This window comes from Mustela erminea, chromosome 14 (assembly GCF_009829155.1).
Source record: "Mustela erminea isolate mMusErm1 chromosome 14, mMusErm1.Pri, whole genome shotgun sequence".
Taxonomy (NCBI): Eukaryota; Metazoa; Chordata; class Mammalia; order Carnivora; family Mustelidae; genus Mustela; species Mustela erminea.
Window position 1 is genome coordinate 37508353 of NC_045627.1, and position 16856 is coordinate 37525208.

Consider the following 16856-nt stretch of genomic DNA (forward strand, 5'->3'; position numbering starts at 1 on the left):
AGGTCTGGGGGCTGGGGGAGGACCTGGCAGGACGGTCCTGAGGACCTGTTCCCCTCCAGACCACCGCCCGCCAGGCTTGCCCTCTGCCTCAGCCAGACAACGTGCCTCCAGAAGGCACTGGCAAGGAAAAGCGTCATGGCGCTGGCCTGGCACATGGTCAAGCGCCAAAGCTTGGTGGCTGGGCCGGAGGATGGGGAGGAGTGGTGGGCTGCAGTTAGCGGGGACTCTCTGCAGGGGTCTGGGGGCGAGGGGAGCTCTTCTGGGTCCCGGGGCGCAGGCACTGGAGACCACAGGGGCCGGCCCCCCGGGGAAGAAGGAGCGCGCGCAGCAGCCGGGAGGCCATCGCGGACGTTGCACGAGGCAGCGGACGCCTCGCCCGATCTACCTGTGCAATGGACGCGGGCCCGCAGGTGCTCCGCGTAAGTGAGGGCACGCCGGCCTGGATGGGTTTGTAAACCCGGAAGCGTCTGCGGGGCGGGGCGGGGCCAGGGAGGGGCCGGGCCGGGAGGCGGAGCTCGGCCTGCGGCCCCTCCGAGCCCGGACTCGCAGTGGCCGCGGCAGCCAGGGAGTCAGCGGCGGCGGCGGCGCGGCGGCGACAGTAAGTGCGGGCCGGAGGTCGGGCGCGGACCCGACCCCTGGCCGGCTCTTCAGGCTTCCGGCCGCCTCCTAGTCTCACACTTTGGCGGCTTCCCCCTAAGAGCCCTTCTGGGGGCTGCTCCACGGGAACCGGGCGTGGGGGGGGGGGGCAGTTCAGCCCCTCCACTGCGGCCCCTCTCATCGCCGCCCCTCTAACTCCTGGCTCCCCCCACCACCCCCGGCTAATTTTTCCCTTTCTGGGTCGCTATGCTCTTTCTCCTCCAGATTCTCTCCCATCCTCTTCCTCCTTATGGATTTCCTGACACGGGACCTCACTGCCTGGTTGTGGGGGGCCTGGATATGGACCAGTTAGCCCAAAGTGTCCAGAAGGTGGCTGACTTCTAGTTCAGATTGGGGGAGTGTGAGGCTGGGTATACCTCCAACCCCAAAGGCCATACTGCCATGCTGTCTGGATGGCACCCTGTGTTCCCCAGCAGTGCTTTCCCGTGGGTTAGCATCACCAGCTCCCCTGTCCCCATTTCACAGATGAGGAAATCGAGGCACAGTGGGGGAGATCGACTTAGCCAGAGTCAGAAGCCTCTGGGGAACCAGCCCCCAGTTCCAGATGGTGGTTTGAAGCAGAGACCCCACACACTTCTGCTTCTTTGTGGGGGTGCTGCCCCTTCCCACAAGTCACCCAGGAAGGGAGCTCCGCCAAGCCTGGCCAACTCCTGCAGATGACTGAGGGGTACACAGCAGGCAGTGGCCAGCCCACGCTGGCGACACCAGGGCTCTTCCTTAGCTTTCTTTTTCCTTTCTTTCTTTTTAATCCAAAAGCCAGCAGCTAGCTTTTATAAAGAGTAATAAGACTTTGCTCACTTCAATGCCCTGGCCTGTGACCCACGTTAGAGAAAATTTCTTGCTCCTTCTTCAGAAGCTCAGTCAAGGCTGAATGGTCCTGGACAAATAGATGCCTGGAGATGAGAGTGGACTGGAGTGACCCCGCTGCGGGCCCCTGCCCCCACCCCTGTGGCTGGAGCATCTGGAAAGAACCACTTGTTCTCTGTCTGTTGTCTTACCTGGGTCGTAGTTTTTACATTTCTAAACACTAATTGAGAAATGTGTGTGTGTTTGCACCTGGGCAGGCACACTGTGTGTGTGCCCACACTGGTTAGTTTGTTAGAGCTGGACTTCCTGTGCAGCAGGGCTAGGAAAGACCGCCTGCTGCTCAGCCAGGGGAGTTGGAAGATAGACTTGCTGGCAGGATGTTTGGGCGTCCAGCAGCCTCTTCCCTGCCCCCTCGGGGGTACATGCTCCGAGGGAGAGAATATGCTGACTGCCCAGACAGAGTCCATTCATTCAGCAAATACTGGTGAGGGTGCCCTGCATCCTCTTCGCCTCTGCTCACAGCTCACTGTCCATGAGGTCTTCTAGAAGGAGGTCTATATTTGGAGCCAGCAGACATGGGTTCCCGTTGCCAGCCAGCCTCCTCTGCTGGGTGGGCCTGGACTGCTTGGCTGTATAACCTCGTCCTTGCCATTTGGCTGCTGTGTGAGCTTGACCCAATGACTGAACCTTTCTGAGCCCCACTCTTCATCTAGGAAATGAGTCTTAGAGTAGTACCTATCATGTTGTGCTATTGTCAGGCTCAAGTGCGAGGCACGGACCTTGGCATTGCATGAACACCGGATTTCATTTTAGCTATTGGGAATTATTAACTGTTTGAATGTGGGTGAATCAACTGCCTTCAAAGCTTCATTCTTTGCCTCTGAAAAAGGAGGCACTAATTCCTGTCCTGCTTAATTCCAGGGAATGTTGCGAGGCTCTCCCGAGGTAACAGAGAAGGCTCTGTGCCTGTGTGACGGGGTGTTCCCGTCTCCCCAGGCAGGGAAGGAGGGCCCGGCTCTGCCTGGCTGGATACTGTGAGTTAAGGGTCAGCCTCCGATGGGAGCCATGTTGGTTTCTGGATGAACTGGGGAAAATCTATTGCAGGAAAGACTACAATGTCCCCTCCTCAGCTCTATGGAAGTACTGCCCATTTATCACACTGCCGCCATGTCCTAGGTGCCATAGAGAGCATGGCAACAGGCATGCTACTTGCAATCAGATTCAGCAGCCAGCCAGCCAGCCAGGTGACAAGCCCAGGATGGCAGGGAAGATGCTGACGTTCATGCAGCAGGTGCTACCATGGGCCAAGCACTGCCAGCCAGTTTCAGTTACATAATCATCGTAAAAAGGCCTCCCTAGGTTTACAGATGGGGAAATTGAGGCTCAGAAGCATGGTGACTTGCCCAAGGTCAGGTAGGCAATAGTTCCTGGCAACCTAAAATTTCAGTTAGTTTTAGGTGCTGTCACAGATTGGGAGTGGCTGTCTCCTGGTGGGATGTGAGGGACAGAGGTGGGGACCCGGGCAGGAACTACACACCCAGGCTTGGCCATGGACCTGGTCTGTGACCTTCTGCTCTTCAGACCTCTGCTTCCCACAAATTAAATGGGGGAGTGGACTCTTGGATCTCTCAAACCAGCTTCTGAAGGCAGCTCTAGACACCATGGGTTTAGTGTTTTTTTTAAAATGTTATTTCATTTGAATGCCTTTATTTTTATTTATAATTTTATTTCTCAACACGTAATACCTTCATATAGTTCAGAATTCAAAAGGCACAGAAGAGGAGGCAGCGAAGACTCCTGCCTCCCCGTTATCCCCAGCCTCCTTCCTCCTTGTCCCCAGCCTCCCTCCCTGGGGCGACAACTCTGAAATTTCCCCGTGTGTCCTTCCAGAGGATATTCTTCTCCCCACCCACCCCAACCCTGCCTGACTTTTTGCACAAATAATTACATATTCTGCGCACCTTCCTGCTTCTTAATTTTTTCACATAAATTTGAAAAGTTTGGAGAACATGCTTTGCCTGTCAAGGGTCCTAATTCCTTTTTTTATGGCTCCATAGACATTTGAAGGCCTTGAGCTCGGGTTGACCCCTCTGGATCGATAGCTAGAGGTCCCACTGTGCCATGTGGCCTAACTGCCGGCCACCCCACAGCATGTTTGCTACCTATGGCACCCTGCCTGGGGACGGGGGGGCTGCTCTGGCCACTTACAGTTCTGGTATCCTGTCCTAGTTCTCGATCCTTAAACTTGAAGCCCTCTAACCTTGCTTTGGTGACCCATGGTGGGGGCAGAGTCAGCTCTGTGGGGCCAACTGAGTCCCTAGCTAGGCCCAGCCTAAGCTTCTGATCACCTGCCCTGTCTCTGTGTCTCTCTGCTCCAGTCGTGGCCATGGCCTCCGAGGATGACTTCCATCACAGTTCGAACTCCACCTACAGAACGGCAAGCAGCTCCCTCCGCACGGACCAGGAAGCACTGCTTGAGAAACTGCTCGACCGCCCCCCGCCCGGCCTGCAGAGGCCCAAGGACCGCTTCCATGGGGCCTACATCATCTTCTTCAGCTTGGGCATCGGCGGCCTCTTGCCGTGGAACTTCTTCATCACTGCCAAGGAGTACTGGGTATTCAAGCTCCGCAACTGCTCCAGCCCAGCCTCGGGGGAGGAACCTGCGGGTTCGGACATCCTGGTAAGGGCGCGTGTGTCCTGAGAGTGGGGAACAGCTGGATGGGGCGACTGTACTTCGGTGTACCGTTCCGGGATGGTTTGCAGCCTGCTGCGAACGTGGATGCAAACCAGTGCGTTGTGTGGAGCGCAGTAGACAGACCTCAGTCCTGACACATGTTTTATGTGGTGCAGCCTGCGGCCTGCTTACTGTTTAACTTGGGCAGCAGATGCAAGTGGGGAACCTAAGAACCCAGAGTTCATGACTCCAGGGATTTGAAAAGGTGGCTCTGATAGCAGTAAGTTCAGCTCTTCCGGAAAACTCCCCCAAAAGCAGTGGTAAAACAAGATGGAAGCTAATTTTTCTCTCCTGTTCAAGTCTGGAGGGGCCAGCCCAACTCTGGTATAATGTTCCATGTGGTCAGGAACCTCATTGCTCCACCATGTAGGGCTTCCATGGTCAAGGTTACTTCACAGTCCAAGATGGCTGTTGGCGCTCCAGTCATCACAGCAAGAGAAGGAGAGGCATGAGAACATTCCGAGAAGTAACACAGATTGCTTCTGCTTCCGTGGCATTGGGCGGAACTCGGTCATGTGACCACATGATCTGCAGAGGGGGCAGAATGTAGCCTTTAGATGTAGTCATTATCCCAGAGAACTGTGTGCCCAGCTAAAATGGGAGGTTGTACAAGCTGTGGGAGACTGGGGGAACAAGAAGTAGTCTTGTCACCAGGGGAGAGATTACTGTGACTCAGAGCAGGTGGCCTACAAGGGAGGGGATCTTCCAGGTGGGAGGGAAAGCCTGAGCAGAGGCAGGATGGGGGGACGCTCAGGTGTGTGAGGGGCAGTAAGGCACTGGGTTTCCTATATGAGGGGTGCATGTAAATAAGGCTTGAGATCATTGCCTGGATGCTGAAGTCATTGCTTGGGCCTTGAATGCCAAGGTGAGGCATGGAAACTGTGTTTAGTGGGCAGTGGCACCACTCCCCGCTCCCGCCGCCAGAGCTGCTCCCTCTGTGGCATGACTTTTCCCTTGGGAGGGGGCAGTGTTAAAGACAGAAATTACTCTACTGCTCGCTAAAACATAAGGAAGGCTGTACTCGAGGCTGTTGCAATAAGGAAGAGAGATCGGCTCAACTCCAGATACCACAAGGACATGGGGGGTTTATAGCCGTGGAGCAGAGTGAGAGCTCCATGGATGGAAAATTAGAGGAATTAGTGGATGGAAAAAAGAGGAGCCATCAAGAGCAGGGGGCTTCTTGCTAAAGGCAGGTCAAGGGCATGCACACCAGGAGCAGGGGATGAGGAGCTTGCCCCGATTCCGAGGGTGGTCGGATATCTAGGGTCGGGGGGCTTCTCCATAAATGGACTCAGCAGGATTCTTGCTAGGCCTGGGCTGGGCAGGTAGAAGACAGGATGGAGGCCACGGTCAAGGCCTAGTGCAGGAGAGGGCTCAGAGGTTCGGGTAATCTCTATCCAGAGCTTCAGTGTCCACAGCTGATCCAGGCTGTGTCTCCTTTCTCTTGGAAGCTCATGGATGGGAAGAGCGTGGGCATCTCTGAAAGCACTCCAGGCTAGAGTGTTGCCAACTGCCCTCTCCTCCGGACAAGAAGAGGGAACCCTAGCAACCGTAGCCATACCCCTCGACTGGCCCAGGCAGTGGCCCACCACCCCTTTTCTGAAAGCACCTTTGAAATCCCTGTCCTAACCACGAAGAACTCTTCCCAGTCCTGTAGGGATAAATCCAACACACTGACTGGAGCGGCCCTACTTTCTGTCTCAGGGACCATACATGGCCACACATCGCACTCACACAGGGAGTTTTAAAAAATCCCCGTCTTAGCCCCACCACAGGGCTTGTGATTGAACTAGGCTGAGGTATGGGAGGGACAGAGATATTCCAAGACTTCGCACTCCCTCCTTTGGCCTCAGGCCCTTGGTTCTGACACCCTGCCAAGACCTGTTTCCGCCAACTCAGGGATTCGCAGACGCCTCCCAGGGCCAGAGCAGTGCATGGCCAAAGAAGGGTCCTGGGAAGGGGGTCAGGACTTCAGAGCCTCCTACCCAAGGTGTGCTCCCTGGACCAGCGTCACCTGGGAGCTTGTTAATGACACGGGCCCCACCGCAGACCAGCTGAGTCAGCAGCTGCCTGATACCAAGCCCCCCGGGTGATTGCCAGGCCCTTTAGAGTTTGAGAAACACTCGCCAGGGCGTGGCTTCCAGCCTACGGCTTGGGCTCCAACCTGCCTTTACCAGCGCCTCGCTCTCTGGCCTCCAGGCAGTCTCGTCTTCCTGGCATGGAACAGGAGGCTGCTACTACCACCAGCTTCTTAGGTCTGTTTCGAGGATTCGGTAAAGAATTCTGCGCACCAGCACTGAGCTCTAAATGCTGTACAAACATTATTATCATTATGACCACTTGGGGGATGGGGCACTGCCGAGCAGCATGTGGCCCTGTGTATTTCCAGACGTCTGGCTTCACCGAGGTGCTTTATGATCCACTTTTCTATACCAGTGACTCAAGCATCCCAGTTCCTGCCAGCCTCAGTAAATTACCCAGCCCACTTGGGCTTCTTCCAGAAGATCCCTGTCTGTCTGGGCCAGCACCCGGCCGTGGCAGCCCTCGGGGCTGGACTGAGTATGCACCTGTCCTGTCCTCTCCGTCCATCTCCTCGGCCCCCCGGGGCAGGAGAGGAAGCCGAGGCCGGTGCCTGGGAGCGCGGCCGTGCGCAGTGGACGTCTGCCTCGAGCTGCTCGAGCTGCAAGGCGGTCCCTTCCCAGCTGCAGGCACTTAGCATTCCAGGCCCTGCTAGGATGCTTTATTGCCTCTTTCCAAGTGCTGGCAGGTGCAGATGTAGTACCTGGGGCTGTGCGGAGCTCCTGGCTCTTGGCATCAGAGATGAGAGACCTGTCACCCCTCGATTCATGGGCCGGGTCTGGGAAGCAAGCATGCTGGGGCGTTTCTGCATTTTGCAGGCCATTTTTCTTTGCCTAATTCCTCATTCCTGCCACCCACCTCCCCAGTTCGTGCCCACTCTCTTCCTGATTCCCCTGAAAGAGGTGGTGGGCCTGCCCTGTCACCTGAGGGCCACTTTGGGGAAAGGAGGGGAGGAGTCAGATGGGTCTGTCTCCAGCCGGCCACCTGCAACTCAGTTAGCTCCGGGTGTTGGTTTTTTTCTGTACTTTCCTTTTAATATTTCCTAGGGACAGATACCATGGGCTAGGGAGTTGGCTGAGTGAGTGTGTTGGTACAGACCCCTCCAGTTTAGGTGACTTTCAAGGTCACCTCCCATCCCAGGCCCATTTCCTTCTGCCGTGGACAGTTTGGGGGATGGTTTAGAAAGTGTCCTGCTCACCTGCCCCCTCGACTATAGTCCCAGGAATAAGAACTTTGAATAAGCCCACCACAGGCCTTCAGGCCCAGAGCCCAGAAAATTAGAGCATAAAAAAGGAAGAATTTCTCTGAAGAGGTGGTGCCACGGGGTGCCACGGTGGCCGCCATCTTCTGAGCCCGGCGCTGGGCCCGCAGTGCCGGCAGGGGTGTTAAACTCGCCGCTTATCAACTGTTCAGAAAAAAAAACGCTCAGAAATGTTCAGTAATCTGCCTCAAGTCACATAGTGGGCAAGGGTGGTAGAGAATATCACAGAGAATTCAGATGGACAGCTGATTGCAACATTGGTCAAGCTCAGAGAGTGGTGTAGAGGGGACCGTTCTGGAGACGGGAGGGCCCCCACCCCACCCTAGCCCCCTGACTCTGCCAAATGCAGAGCCTGCCCTTGGTCTGGCTTCCTTTTCCACCCTGGGAGAAAAGGTGCCTCAGCTCTACCCCTGGATCTGGACCCAGCTTCCAACTGTCATCGTCCCTGATCCCTTTCCTACCCCTGCCCCCAGGTGCCCCCTTGGCTCTGGGGTCTCTATGCTGTCCCTGAACCTGTGGGGCTCTCCTCACCCTCCACTTGGCCTCTCCTGCAAACCTGTCTGGGCTCCCCCTGGGCCAGGGAGTATAAGCCAGACCTGCTCCTCTTTCTACCCCCTGAGAGGAGGGGGACCACTCCTTCTCCTAGTCATTCCCTGCCAATGAGCCCCCCACGGCCTCCTCCTCACACATTCTTCTGATGTGCCTTGTCCTGTCCAGGGCTTGTCTCTGAGGGGACTGCAGGACATGACCAGGTCATGGGTGGGACCTACAGTCTGACTTGGTGTCAGCAAAACCTGGACCCAGGCCTGGCAGTCCACTGCTGCCCTGTCCATCCCCCCAACCAGAGGGAGCCCCACTGGCCTGTCTGAGGAAGTGGAACCTCTCCTGCTGCCACCAATCTGGGGTAGGGGATCCTGGGTCCCCAGAACCCACTTCCTCCTCTGGTGCTTGCCACACAATTCATGGTATTGGGTGTCTATTGGGGGGAGAGGGCGGGCTGCTGAGCCACACTCTGCCGACACTAGCTTGTTTCACTGCACAGAACCTCTGTGAGGCAGGAGTGTTATTATCTGTGATGAGAGGACCCAGTCCACAGATGGGCCTGCTTCCCCCACTAAACTGTGAGCTCTCCTACTATATGTCCCGGTGCCCTTAGCACAACCTGCACAGTGCCCAGCACATAAAAGTAATAAGAGAAATCTGTCTCATTAGTTACTGAATGGCTGGCGAGGAAAGCCCCATCACCCCACTCCAAGATAGGGATGGCATGGGTCTGCAAAGAAGCAGAAGAAGATCTTGGGGTCATAGTGGCCACCACCAAAGCATTTCTTTCATTTGGATTGGCACAGACATGAAGTGATATTTCTTTTTAAAAATCTTTTAAAATTTTAATTCAGTTAATTAACATATAAAGTATTACTGGTTTCAGAGGTACAGGTCTGTGATTCATCAGTCTTATATAACACCCAGTGCTCATTATATCACATGCCCTCCTTAATGTCCATCGCCCAGTTGCCCCATTCCTACACACACACACACACACACACACACACACACACACCCGAAGTAATATTTCTTCTCTAGGAAGCAGACCCAGACTGGCCTGGTTCAGTGGAATGAGGGAGGGGGGGTCCTAGGACATCCCCTCATTATAGCACCTTAGTCCTGGCCCAACTCCTCAGCACCCCCCAAAAAAGCAGGAGAGCATGGCTTGGAAGCTATCCTTATGAACAAGGGCAGACATCCCAGTTCAGAGAGGTAGGGTTAAAAGGAACCAGGATGAACTATTTTGGAGAAGAAAAAACCGGAAGACAGATTCTCAGAAGCCTTGGCAATGACTTGCTGACTTTACAAAGCCCCTGCCATGAAGCCTAGGCCTACACACCTTCAGACCTACCGTCTTTATCAGCAGGATAGCCTGGTGAATTAGGGATTGTCCTCCTCAGTTTCCTGATGTAAAAACTGAGGCTCACTGACCCATGGCCATTTGCTAGCAGGCGATAGAGCTAGGCCTGGGAGCAGTCTGGAGGTGAGCAGAGCCTGTGCTGCCAGCCAGCATGCACTCTGGCTTCTCCAGATACCCTGTAGAATAGACTAGAATCCTCTGGGGAGATTTTAAAGTGCACTCCCCCACCCCCAACCACCTGGCTGGTTCTGGCGCAGTGGAAGGAGGGGCCTGGGCACAAGCATTGTTAAGTTCTCTAGGAGAAGTCAACATGCAGCCCGTGATCCAAGTGAAACGTTACCACATGGGGGTAATGCAGAGTTGTTTTCTGCCCCCCACCAGAGCATCCACGCTATGGACTTGGGCTACATTATGAGAGTTCTCTGGAAGAACTTCCCCCAGACAGGTTGTCAAAGCTCCACTCCAGACCCAGGTATCACTGAGAGGGCAGCTCTCTCACCATGTGCCAAGGGTGCTGGTTCATTCCTTAATCTGGCAGGATTTATTCACAAGCCGCTGTGTGCCAGAGGCTTTCTTTTCATTATCCATTTCCTTACTAGAGTCTCAAGGGATAGGTATTAGACCCATTTTACAGAGAAGGAAACCAAGGCTCAAAAAATGTAGTTTGTTCCCAAGCAGAAGGGCAGTGACAGCTGGGACACAAACCGGGGTGTCTGAACCCAGGCCATCTGTGCTCAAGACCCTGTGCCCCCATGCCGGCGCTTCCGAGTGTTTCCAGACTGTTTCTGACCCATGCCTGTCTCCCTGGCAAGATTTCCATGTCTGTAACAGAAACAGCAGCGTCCACACTCTGGAACAGTCTCTGGTTAGAGTTTTCAAGGAGGAACCAGTGATCATGCGTGATGACCTTTTAAGTGGCAAAAGCTAGGGAGGCTGAGGATGGAGAGCTACCTTTGGATTTCACCTCCTGTAGGTCCTTGGTGGCCCTGGGGAGCACTGCCAAAGGGGAGGGACAGACGCTGGACTACAGGCTACTAGCCCAGCTGGAGGATGGGGGTGCGGGGGAGGGGCACTGGAGGCAGCTTTCAGACTCATTCTAGAGGAGTGAGGCAGGAGTTCCGGGAAGTGGAATTGAGAAGGGGATGGATTTTCTTTGTTCTTCAGGAGAAATAGGAGGCAGCTTGTGTGCTCCTGCGAGTGGCCCAGTAGAGAGGGGAAGGCTGGTGCTGGGGTCCATGAGCACAGGGCATGGGCTCTGGGGCACAGTGGAGGGGGCCCAGAAAAGAATGCGGGTGAGAGGCGCGTGGGTGGCTCAGTTGGTTAGGCGTCTGCTTCGGCTCAGGTCGCAATCTCAGGTCCTTGGGATCCAGCCCCGATCGGCTCCTTGCTCAGCAGGAAACCTGCTGCCCCTTCCCCCTGCTTGTGTGCACTCTCTCCCTCTCTCTCTGTCTCTCTGTTTCAAATAAATAAATAGAATCTTTAAAGAAAAAAAGAATGCAGGTGATTCATCCTTAGGAACAGGAGAGAAGGCAGCCAGAGATGAAAGGAAACAAATTGTAGCCATGACCCATCAGGAGATTTCACATCCTTTAGTAGGCTGCAACCTGTAATTTGAAAACCCCCGCTCTGTTTGCCGGCAGCTGGCCATAAGGACATGTTTCTGCCCTCATTTGACAGCGGAGGAAAGTGGAAAAAATAAGGAACTTGCTGAAAGCACAGGGCTGTGAAGACAAGAGGGGGGCCTCTGACCCAGGGGTATCTGAGTCTGCATCATGTTTCTGGGCACACTTGGCAAATGCCCAGATTCCCAGATCCAGCCTCGCTGGCTCCATCTCTCCACCATGGGCCTCTGCTACTGTTGCCAGGTGCTCCTGATAAATCGGGGAACCGCTCCCCCGTGCCACCTGCTGTTCCTTGAAAAGCTTGCACCATTCTGGCTGTGGCTGGATCATGGTGCTCCTGCAGGCCAATCCTTGAGCCACTCCGATCCCTCCAAATGGAAAACATGCACGGTGCACTCCATCTGGCAATCCACTTTTTAAGAGCAGAATTCCAAAGCCTGGGGCTAACCCCAAATCAAGGCAGGATTTGATCTGAGCCCTGTCCTCCTGGAAGGGGAGATGGCAGAGGCAGTCCAGGGGTCTCCAGGTTTCCTGCCCAGGGCATGGGTGAGTGGCCGAGGGGCAGAGAGGGTGGGTCCCACCCTGCAGCTGCCCAGTGGTTTGGGCTAGCGGGATGGCTGCTCTCAAACCATTTTAAAAAATTAAAACCAAAAGTGAGTCATTGTTTTATTCCCTTGTCCACCCTCTGATTCTAACTGCAGACCCAGCCAGCATGCCATTCCCAATAAATATACCTGTGATGGCTTTTTCTTCTGTGTTTAGCTCTTGTTGTGTCTTGCAAAGGGAGAGAAAAAGCCCGACTAGAAATGCTGCAGTCATGCCTTCAGTGGCCTCAACTTCTCAAATTCTCTTTTTATTTTCTCTGTGTGTGCTCACGGCTTCCGCTGCCCCTCCATGCCTTGCTCGCTGGCGCCCTGGACTATCGATCGCTCCCACCCCTCCCCACTCTCTCTTCGATTTTGCTTCCTTCCACACTCGTCCTTGGAATCCAGAGGCGATTTCCTCGACAAATTAGAACATGGTCTGGGCCTTAAGTGCTCGAGTGTCTCCTTAACGTGATTGATCATCAAGTGTATCCGGAGAACAGAGCCAGATCAGTCTTCGCCAGGTGCCTTCATTGCAGGTGTCATCATGTGGTGGTGGCAAGGGCTGGGGAGGGGTCCGAGCTGGCCTCTCGGGGGTCCTCTGTGTGTGCACACCCGCACTCACCTGAGGCCTGTGGCAGCCTGGGAGCCTGGGGCTTCAGCCTCTCTCTGCAAGTATGTTGGGTAAGCAAGTGCTGGCTGCGTCTTCTCAGGACTCCTTCTTCTCCCTCTTCCTGGTGGTTTTCCTGGGTTTCCTCCTATAGAGAACAGCTGGAGCACCCCCAGACCACCTCCTCTCTACCCACATGCCGTTTGCCTGGGCCCTGTCCCCCGCTCTCCACCCTGGGACACCAAAGCATGTCGGCCCTCTGGGGGGTGCAAAAGCCACCCCTTCTGGCAAGGGCTGTGTGAGTAAGTGGGGAGTCTTCTTGGAAGGCCTCCTCTTCCTCCTTGCCCTGGCCATGTGGTCAGGCTGCAGAAGAGGAAGGACAGCCGGCCCGAGCATCAGCAGTGACCGAGTCCCGCATCAGCGGCCACCCCCCAGGGGTTGGTGTCCCTTGCGTGTGGACTGACAAGGCTCTCTGTGACTCTGACCCCTCCCTTGAACTGGTTCTGAGCCATTTCTCTGCCTGCTGAGGTTTCAGTCTGAAGTTTGGGTAGGGGAATAGAAAGGATGAAAATCAAAGGCCAGCTTGCCTTGTTTGGTGGAGGGGTGGGGCAGAGGGTCGGGAGAAGTCCTGTTTCCATTTTCCACGCTCATCTCCAGTAGTGGAAAGACCTGAGATTCGGGAGAGCTGGTTCTGTTTCTTACCGTGTTTCAAATTTGCTGGGTGACTTAGGACTCTGTTTCCTTAACTAAGAAACTTGGTGGAGGTTGGCAAACTTTCTCTGCAAACGGCCAGATGGCATGTGATCTCTGTTGCAGCTACTCTGCTCTGCACCATGGATAATCCATAAGCAAATGGACCTGACCAGTTTCTAGTATTTATAAAAATGGAGGGGGCTGATTTGGCCCTGGGGGCAGTTGACCGCTCACCCCTGGACCAGACGCTCCCTTGCAGGTCTTCCCCAACTAGTGTTCCAAGATCTGTTAGAGAGGGACTTACTGTGCTGAATTTCTATTTGGAACATGGATCACTGCCTGACATAGTGTGTTTGTGTATGCATTCACCGACCGTCTCTTGACCAGACCATCCGTTCCTTGAAAGCAGGAGCTTGGGCTGGATCCCATGTGCCTAGAATATCTATTGAGTTCAGCAAATACATGCAGACTGGTGAGTTAATCTGTGTTTGTGGAGGGCCTGTCTGGCACTGGACTGGTGAGGAGAGGGGAACGGGAGCAGGACCCTGCTCCCGGGATTGGGCATCGGGGCATCACGCTCAGGGGTTCGGGATTGCGATGGAACTATTTTAGGGCAGACCTAGGTGACACTGGAGCAGACGCCCTCTGCTGCCTAGTTAGTTGTGCATGCTGCTGATAACAGGTTGGCCGTGCTCGAAACTTCAGGGGTCCTCTTTGTGTTCCTCAGTCCTCCACCCCCACACTCGGTCTGTCAGCAAGTTTTGTTGATTCCACCTTCCCAAACATCTCAGATACCTCTGGTTGCCTTCTCCATGGCCAGCTCCCCAGCCCTAGCCTTCCTGGCCACTGGCTCCCAGGGCACCCCTGCAAACCAGGGTCCGCGGAGGCTGCAGAGGTGGTCTCTCTAAGATGTAAAATGGAAAGGCTGTCTACTGTGCCAGGTAAGGGGGCAGAGCTCTGCGGACAGAGGGCTGGGTTTAAGCTGTGTAACTTCGGGCAAGTGTCTGACCTCTCTGAGCCTCAGTTTCCTCATCTGTAACAGGACTGGTCCCTGGGAGGGTGCTGTAAGGATCAGGGGAGTGAATACATGACCAGCCCTCAGAACAGCAGAGCGTGGGGAGGGCTCGGTGACTGTGCACCAGTACCAAGTTTCCCAGCCGCTTAGAGTCCAGCAGTAGCTTCCTGTCGCACTTAGAATAAGATCTGAATTCCGACCCCAGCCTGTTCGCCCCAGCCTGCCCCTGCCTCCAGCCCAGTCCCCCCACTCTCCCCCTTACTCCAGGATCAGCCTGGTTTGCCCCGTGCTTCAACACACCAAACTCACTCCTGCCTTGGGGCCAACCACATGCTGTTCCCTCTGTCCAGAATGCTTTTCCCCCTCGCCCCTCGCCTGGCCTATCCTCAGGTCCAAACACCAGCTCCTTCACCATCACCAACATCAGCACCCCCCCGCCCCTGCCCAACCAGGCTCTATTATAGCTCCTTACTTGGTTTTTCTGTTCATCGCATTTAATGTAACATGCATCTTTTCTTTTCTGAACTTGCTGTTTACTCCTTTTCCTGCCTCCCTCCCTCGAGCCAAATAGCCTCCCAGCCCCCAGCACATGGTGGCACTTACAAGGTGCTGAGCTGGGTCTGTCGAATAAGTGAGTGGCCTCTCGCAGATTCAGCTCTCTTTACTGTGTCTTGAGTGAAGAAATGAAGGGATCCATGAGTAGCCACTGCCACCTGCTGCTCCCCCTCGATTCCTTCCACCCTCTCTGGGCAGGTGGCCCCTCTGTGCCCAGCACTGAGCTTCTGTGTGCTGCTCAGAAGCCTTCTTCCATGGCTCCCCAGTTCCTTCTGAGACGAGCCTGGTACTGGACATCATCCATAGCCTCCCCTCTGGGACTCCCTCACCTCCCAGGCCCCCTCATTTAACCAAAATGGAGCCCCTGGGTTGTCCTGAAAGGGAGCCAAAGAAGGAAGGGGGACAGTGCACTGAGGAGCCCAAAGAGGACCAAGGGGCGAGGCTACAGAGAGAAGCAGGGGAGGCAGCGGGGCCCCTGCGAGGCAGGCAAGGACCAGACACATGAGGGTGGCTTGGAGTCAGGGAGGCAGAGGGCCAGGCCCGAGGAGGAGCTTGAGCCGTGGGAACCTGGGGTGGGCAGAGGGGAGTCCCGGGGGTGAGGGTGAGAGCCTGAGCCAATGTCTTTGCTAGGGATCTGGGAACTGGCAGGTGAGCGACCTGGGGTGTGGGTGAAGGAAAGCAGAGAAACTTGGAGCAGGAGCATTGAGAAAAGCGGGGGCAGACCATGGAGCCTGGGGGCAGGTGGCTGGGGGTGCTCTCGAAGGCCTTTGTTGGGGAGCTTGGAGCTGGGGCTCGGCAGGCAGGATGGGTGGCAGGTGGTGAAAATGTTCTGGAGGCAGGGACGCATGCAGGTACGGGGCTCATGGAAGCCAGGGGTGATGAGCTTCCCAAGGCAGGAGTGTTGCACAGGGACGGAGAGTCAGGGTGGGGCTCAGGAGGTGCCTCTGGTGGGCCAAGCTGCCGAGGATGAGGGGGAGGGGAAGAAGGGGAAGGAGGGAAAGGAGGAGGAAAGGTGACCTGGGAGTTTAGGCGCGGAGCCACAGAAGGGCAGGTGTGGCCGACTCTTATGGCGGGCTCCTGGGGCCAGCTCTAGTGGCTGAGACACCAGAGCTGGGTGGCTCAGAAGAGCAGTGTTATAGTCACAGGATTCTGAGGGCCAGAAGCCCCAGAGAGGCTAGCAGGACCATGCCTGCCCCAGAGGCTCTGGGAAGACTCTTGCTTGCGTCTTCCAGGTCCAGGGGCTCCCAGCAGTCCTTGGCATTCCATGGCTGGTGACAGTGTAATTCCAATCTCTGCCTCTCTTCACATGGCTGTCTCCTGGCCTCCGTCTGTGCACCCTCTCCTGCTTCTGAGGACACCCATCCTTGGTTTGGGGCTCACCCAGATCCAGGATGACCTCATCTTAACTGGTGATGTCTGCCAGGACTTGTTCCAAATCAGGTCACATCCGGAGGTTCTGGGGAGACATGAACTGGGGGGAATACTGTTCAGCCCACTACAGCCACGGGGGGTGGGGCACGTGGTGTCAGGAGCATGACCAGGTCTTAGTAACCGGGGCGCTGCAGAGAGGCCCCTTTGAAGGAGTCTTTCCAAGAGCAGCCCAGGAGAGGGTAAGGTGTTAGCACTGAGGGCATTGGCTGCCTGTCCAGGGAGTTTAGGGCAAAGGGAAGGAGGGGCCTTGCGGCTGGAAACCATGAAGTCAAAGGTTTTTCTTTCCTTAGACGAGAAGAAAGGCCCAGCAGTGAAGGAGAGAGAGAAAATGCAAGCATGGAGGGTGAGCATTCATGGTGCTCGTGGAAGTCAGCAAAGGCTGGGGGAGAAAAGGTGTGCTCCACAGGGCTCTACGCAGAGGCAGGGCCCGAAGCGAGGCTCATTCCAGTCAATCTCGCAACTCTGCGTATCTTCTGGCAGGGATTCCAGGAAGGTGTAAAAAAGGATTGCAGGCTAATGAGGGCCTCCGGGCAACTAAAGACCAAGATTTATAGAGGCCCCAGGGAGCCGGGGCCGAAGATGGTCCACGAGGCCAAGAGTTAGTGGGCTGCTATTAGAGCCTGGAGCCGTGTGCACAGGTCTGATGGCTGGGTCTGTCTGGCTAGCATCTTTCGGGGCCTTACCTGTCTGATTCTGACCCAGCTTTGCTCTGCCCTTGGGCTCCTCACCACCTATCACACCTGGGTAGATGGGGGCTCCCGTGTCCCTCACCTGTCCAGGCTCTGGAACAGGCATCTTCCAGCTGGCCCTTCCAGCTCATCAACAACCCAATTAGCTTTCCTGGGCCACTGTCCCCGAACACAGGGCCTCGGAACCTAACGACAGGACTCCAGCTGCACCCC

At 55.5% G+C, this 16856-nt stretch overlaps 1 protein-coding gene across 1 annotated transcript in view; it reads left to right on the forward strand.

Moving 5' to 3' along the window:
- Positions 1-494: 494 nt before the first annotated feature.
- Positions 495-16856, forward strand: part of SLC29A3 (solute carrier family 29 member 3) — a 40534-nt gene continuing 24172 nt past the window's right edge. Inside the window, exons 1-2 of the mRNA XM_032312697.1 lie at positions 495-598; positions 3843-4144. Of these exons, the coding sequence (XP_032168588.1) occupies positions 3851-4144 (294 nt within the window). The 5' untranslated portion in view covers positions 495-598; positions 3843-3850. The remainder of the gene's footprint in view (positions 599-3842; positions 4145-16856) is intronic.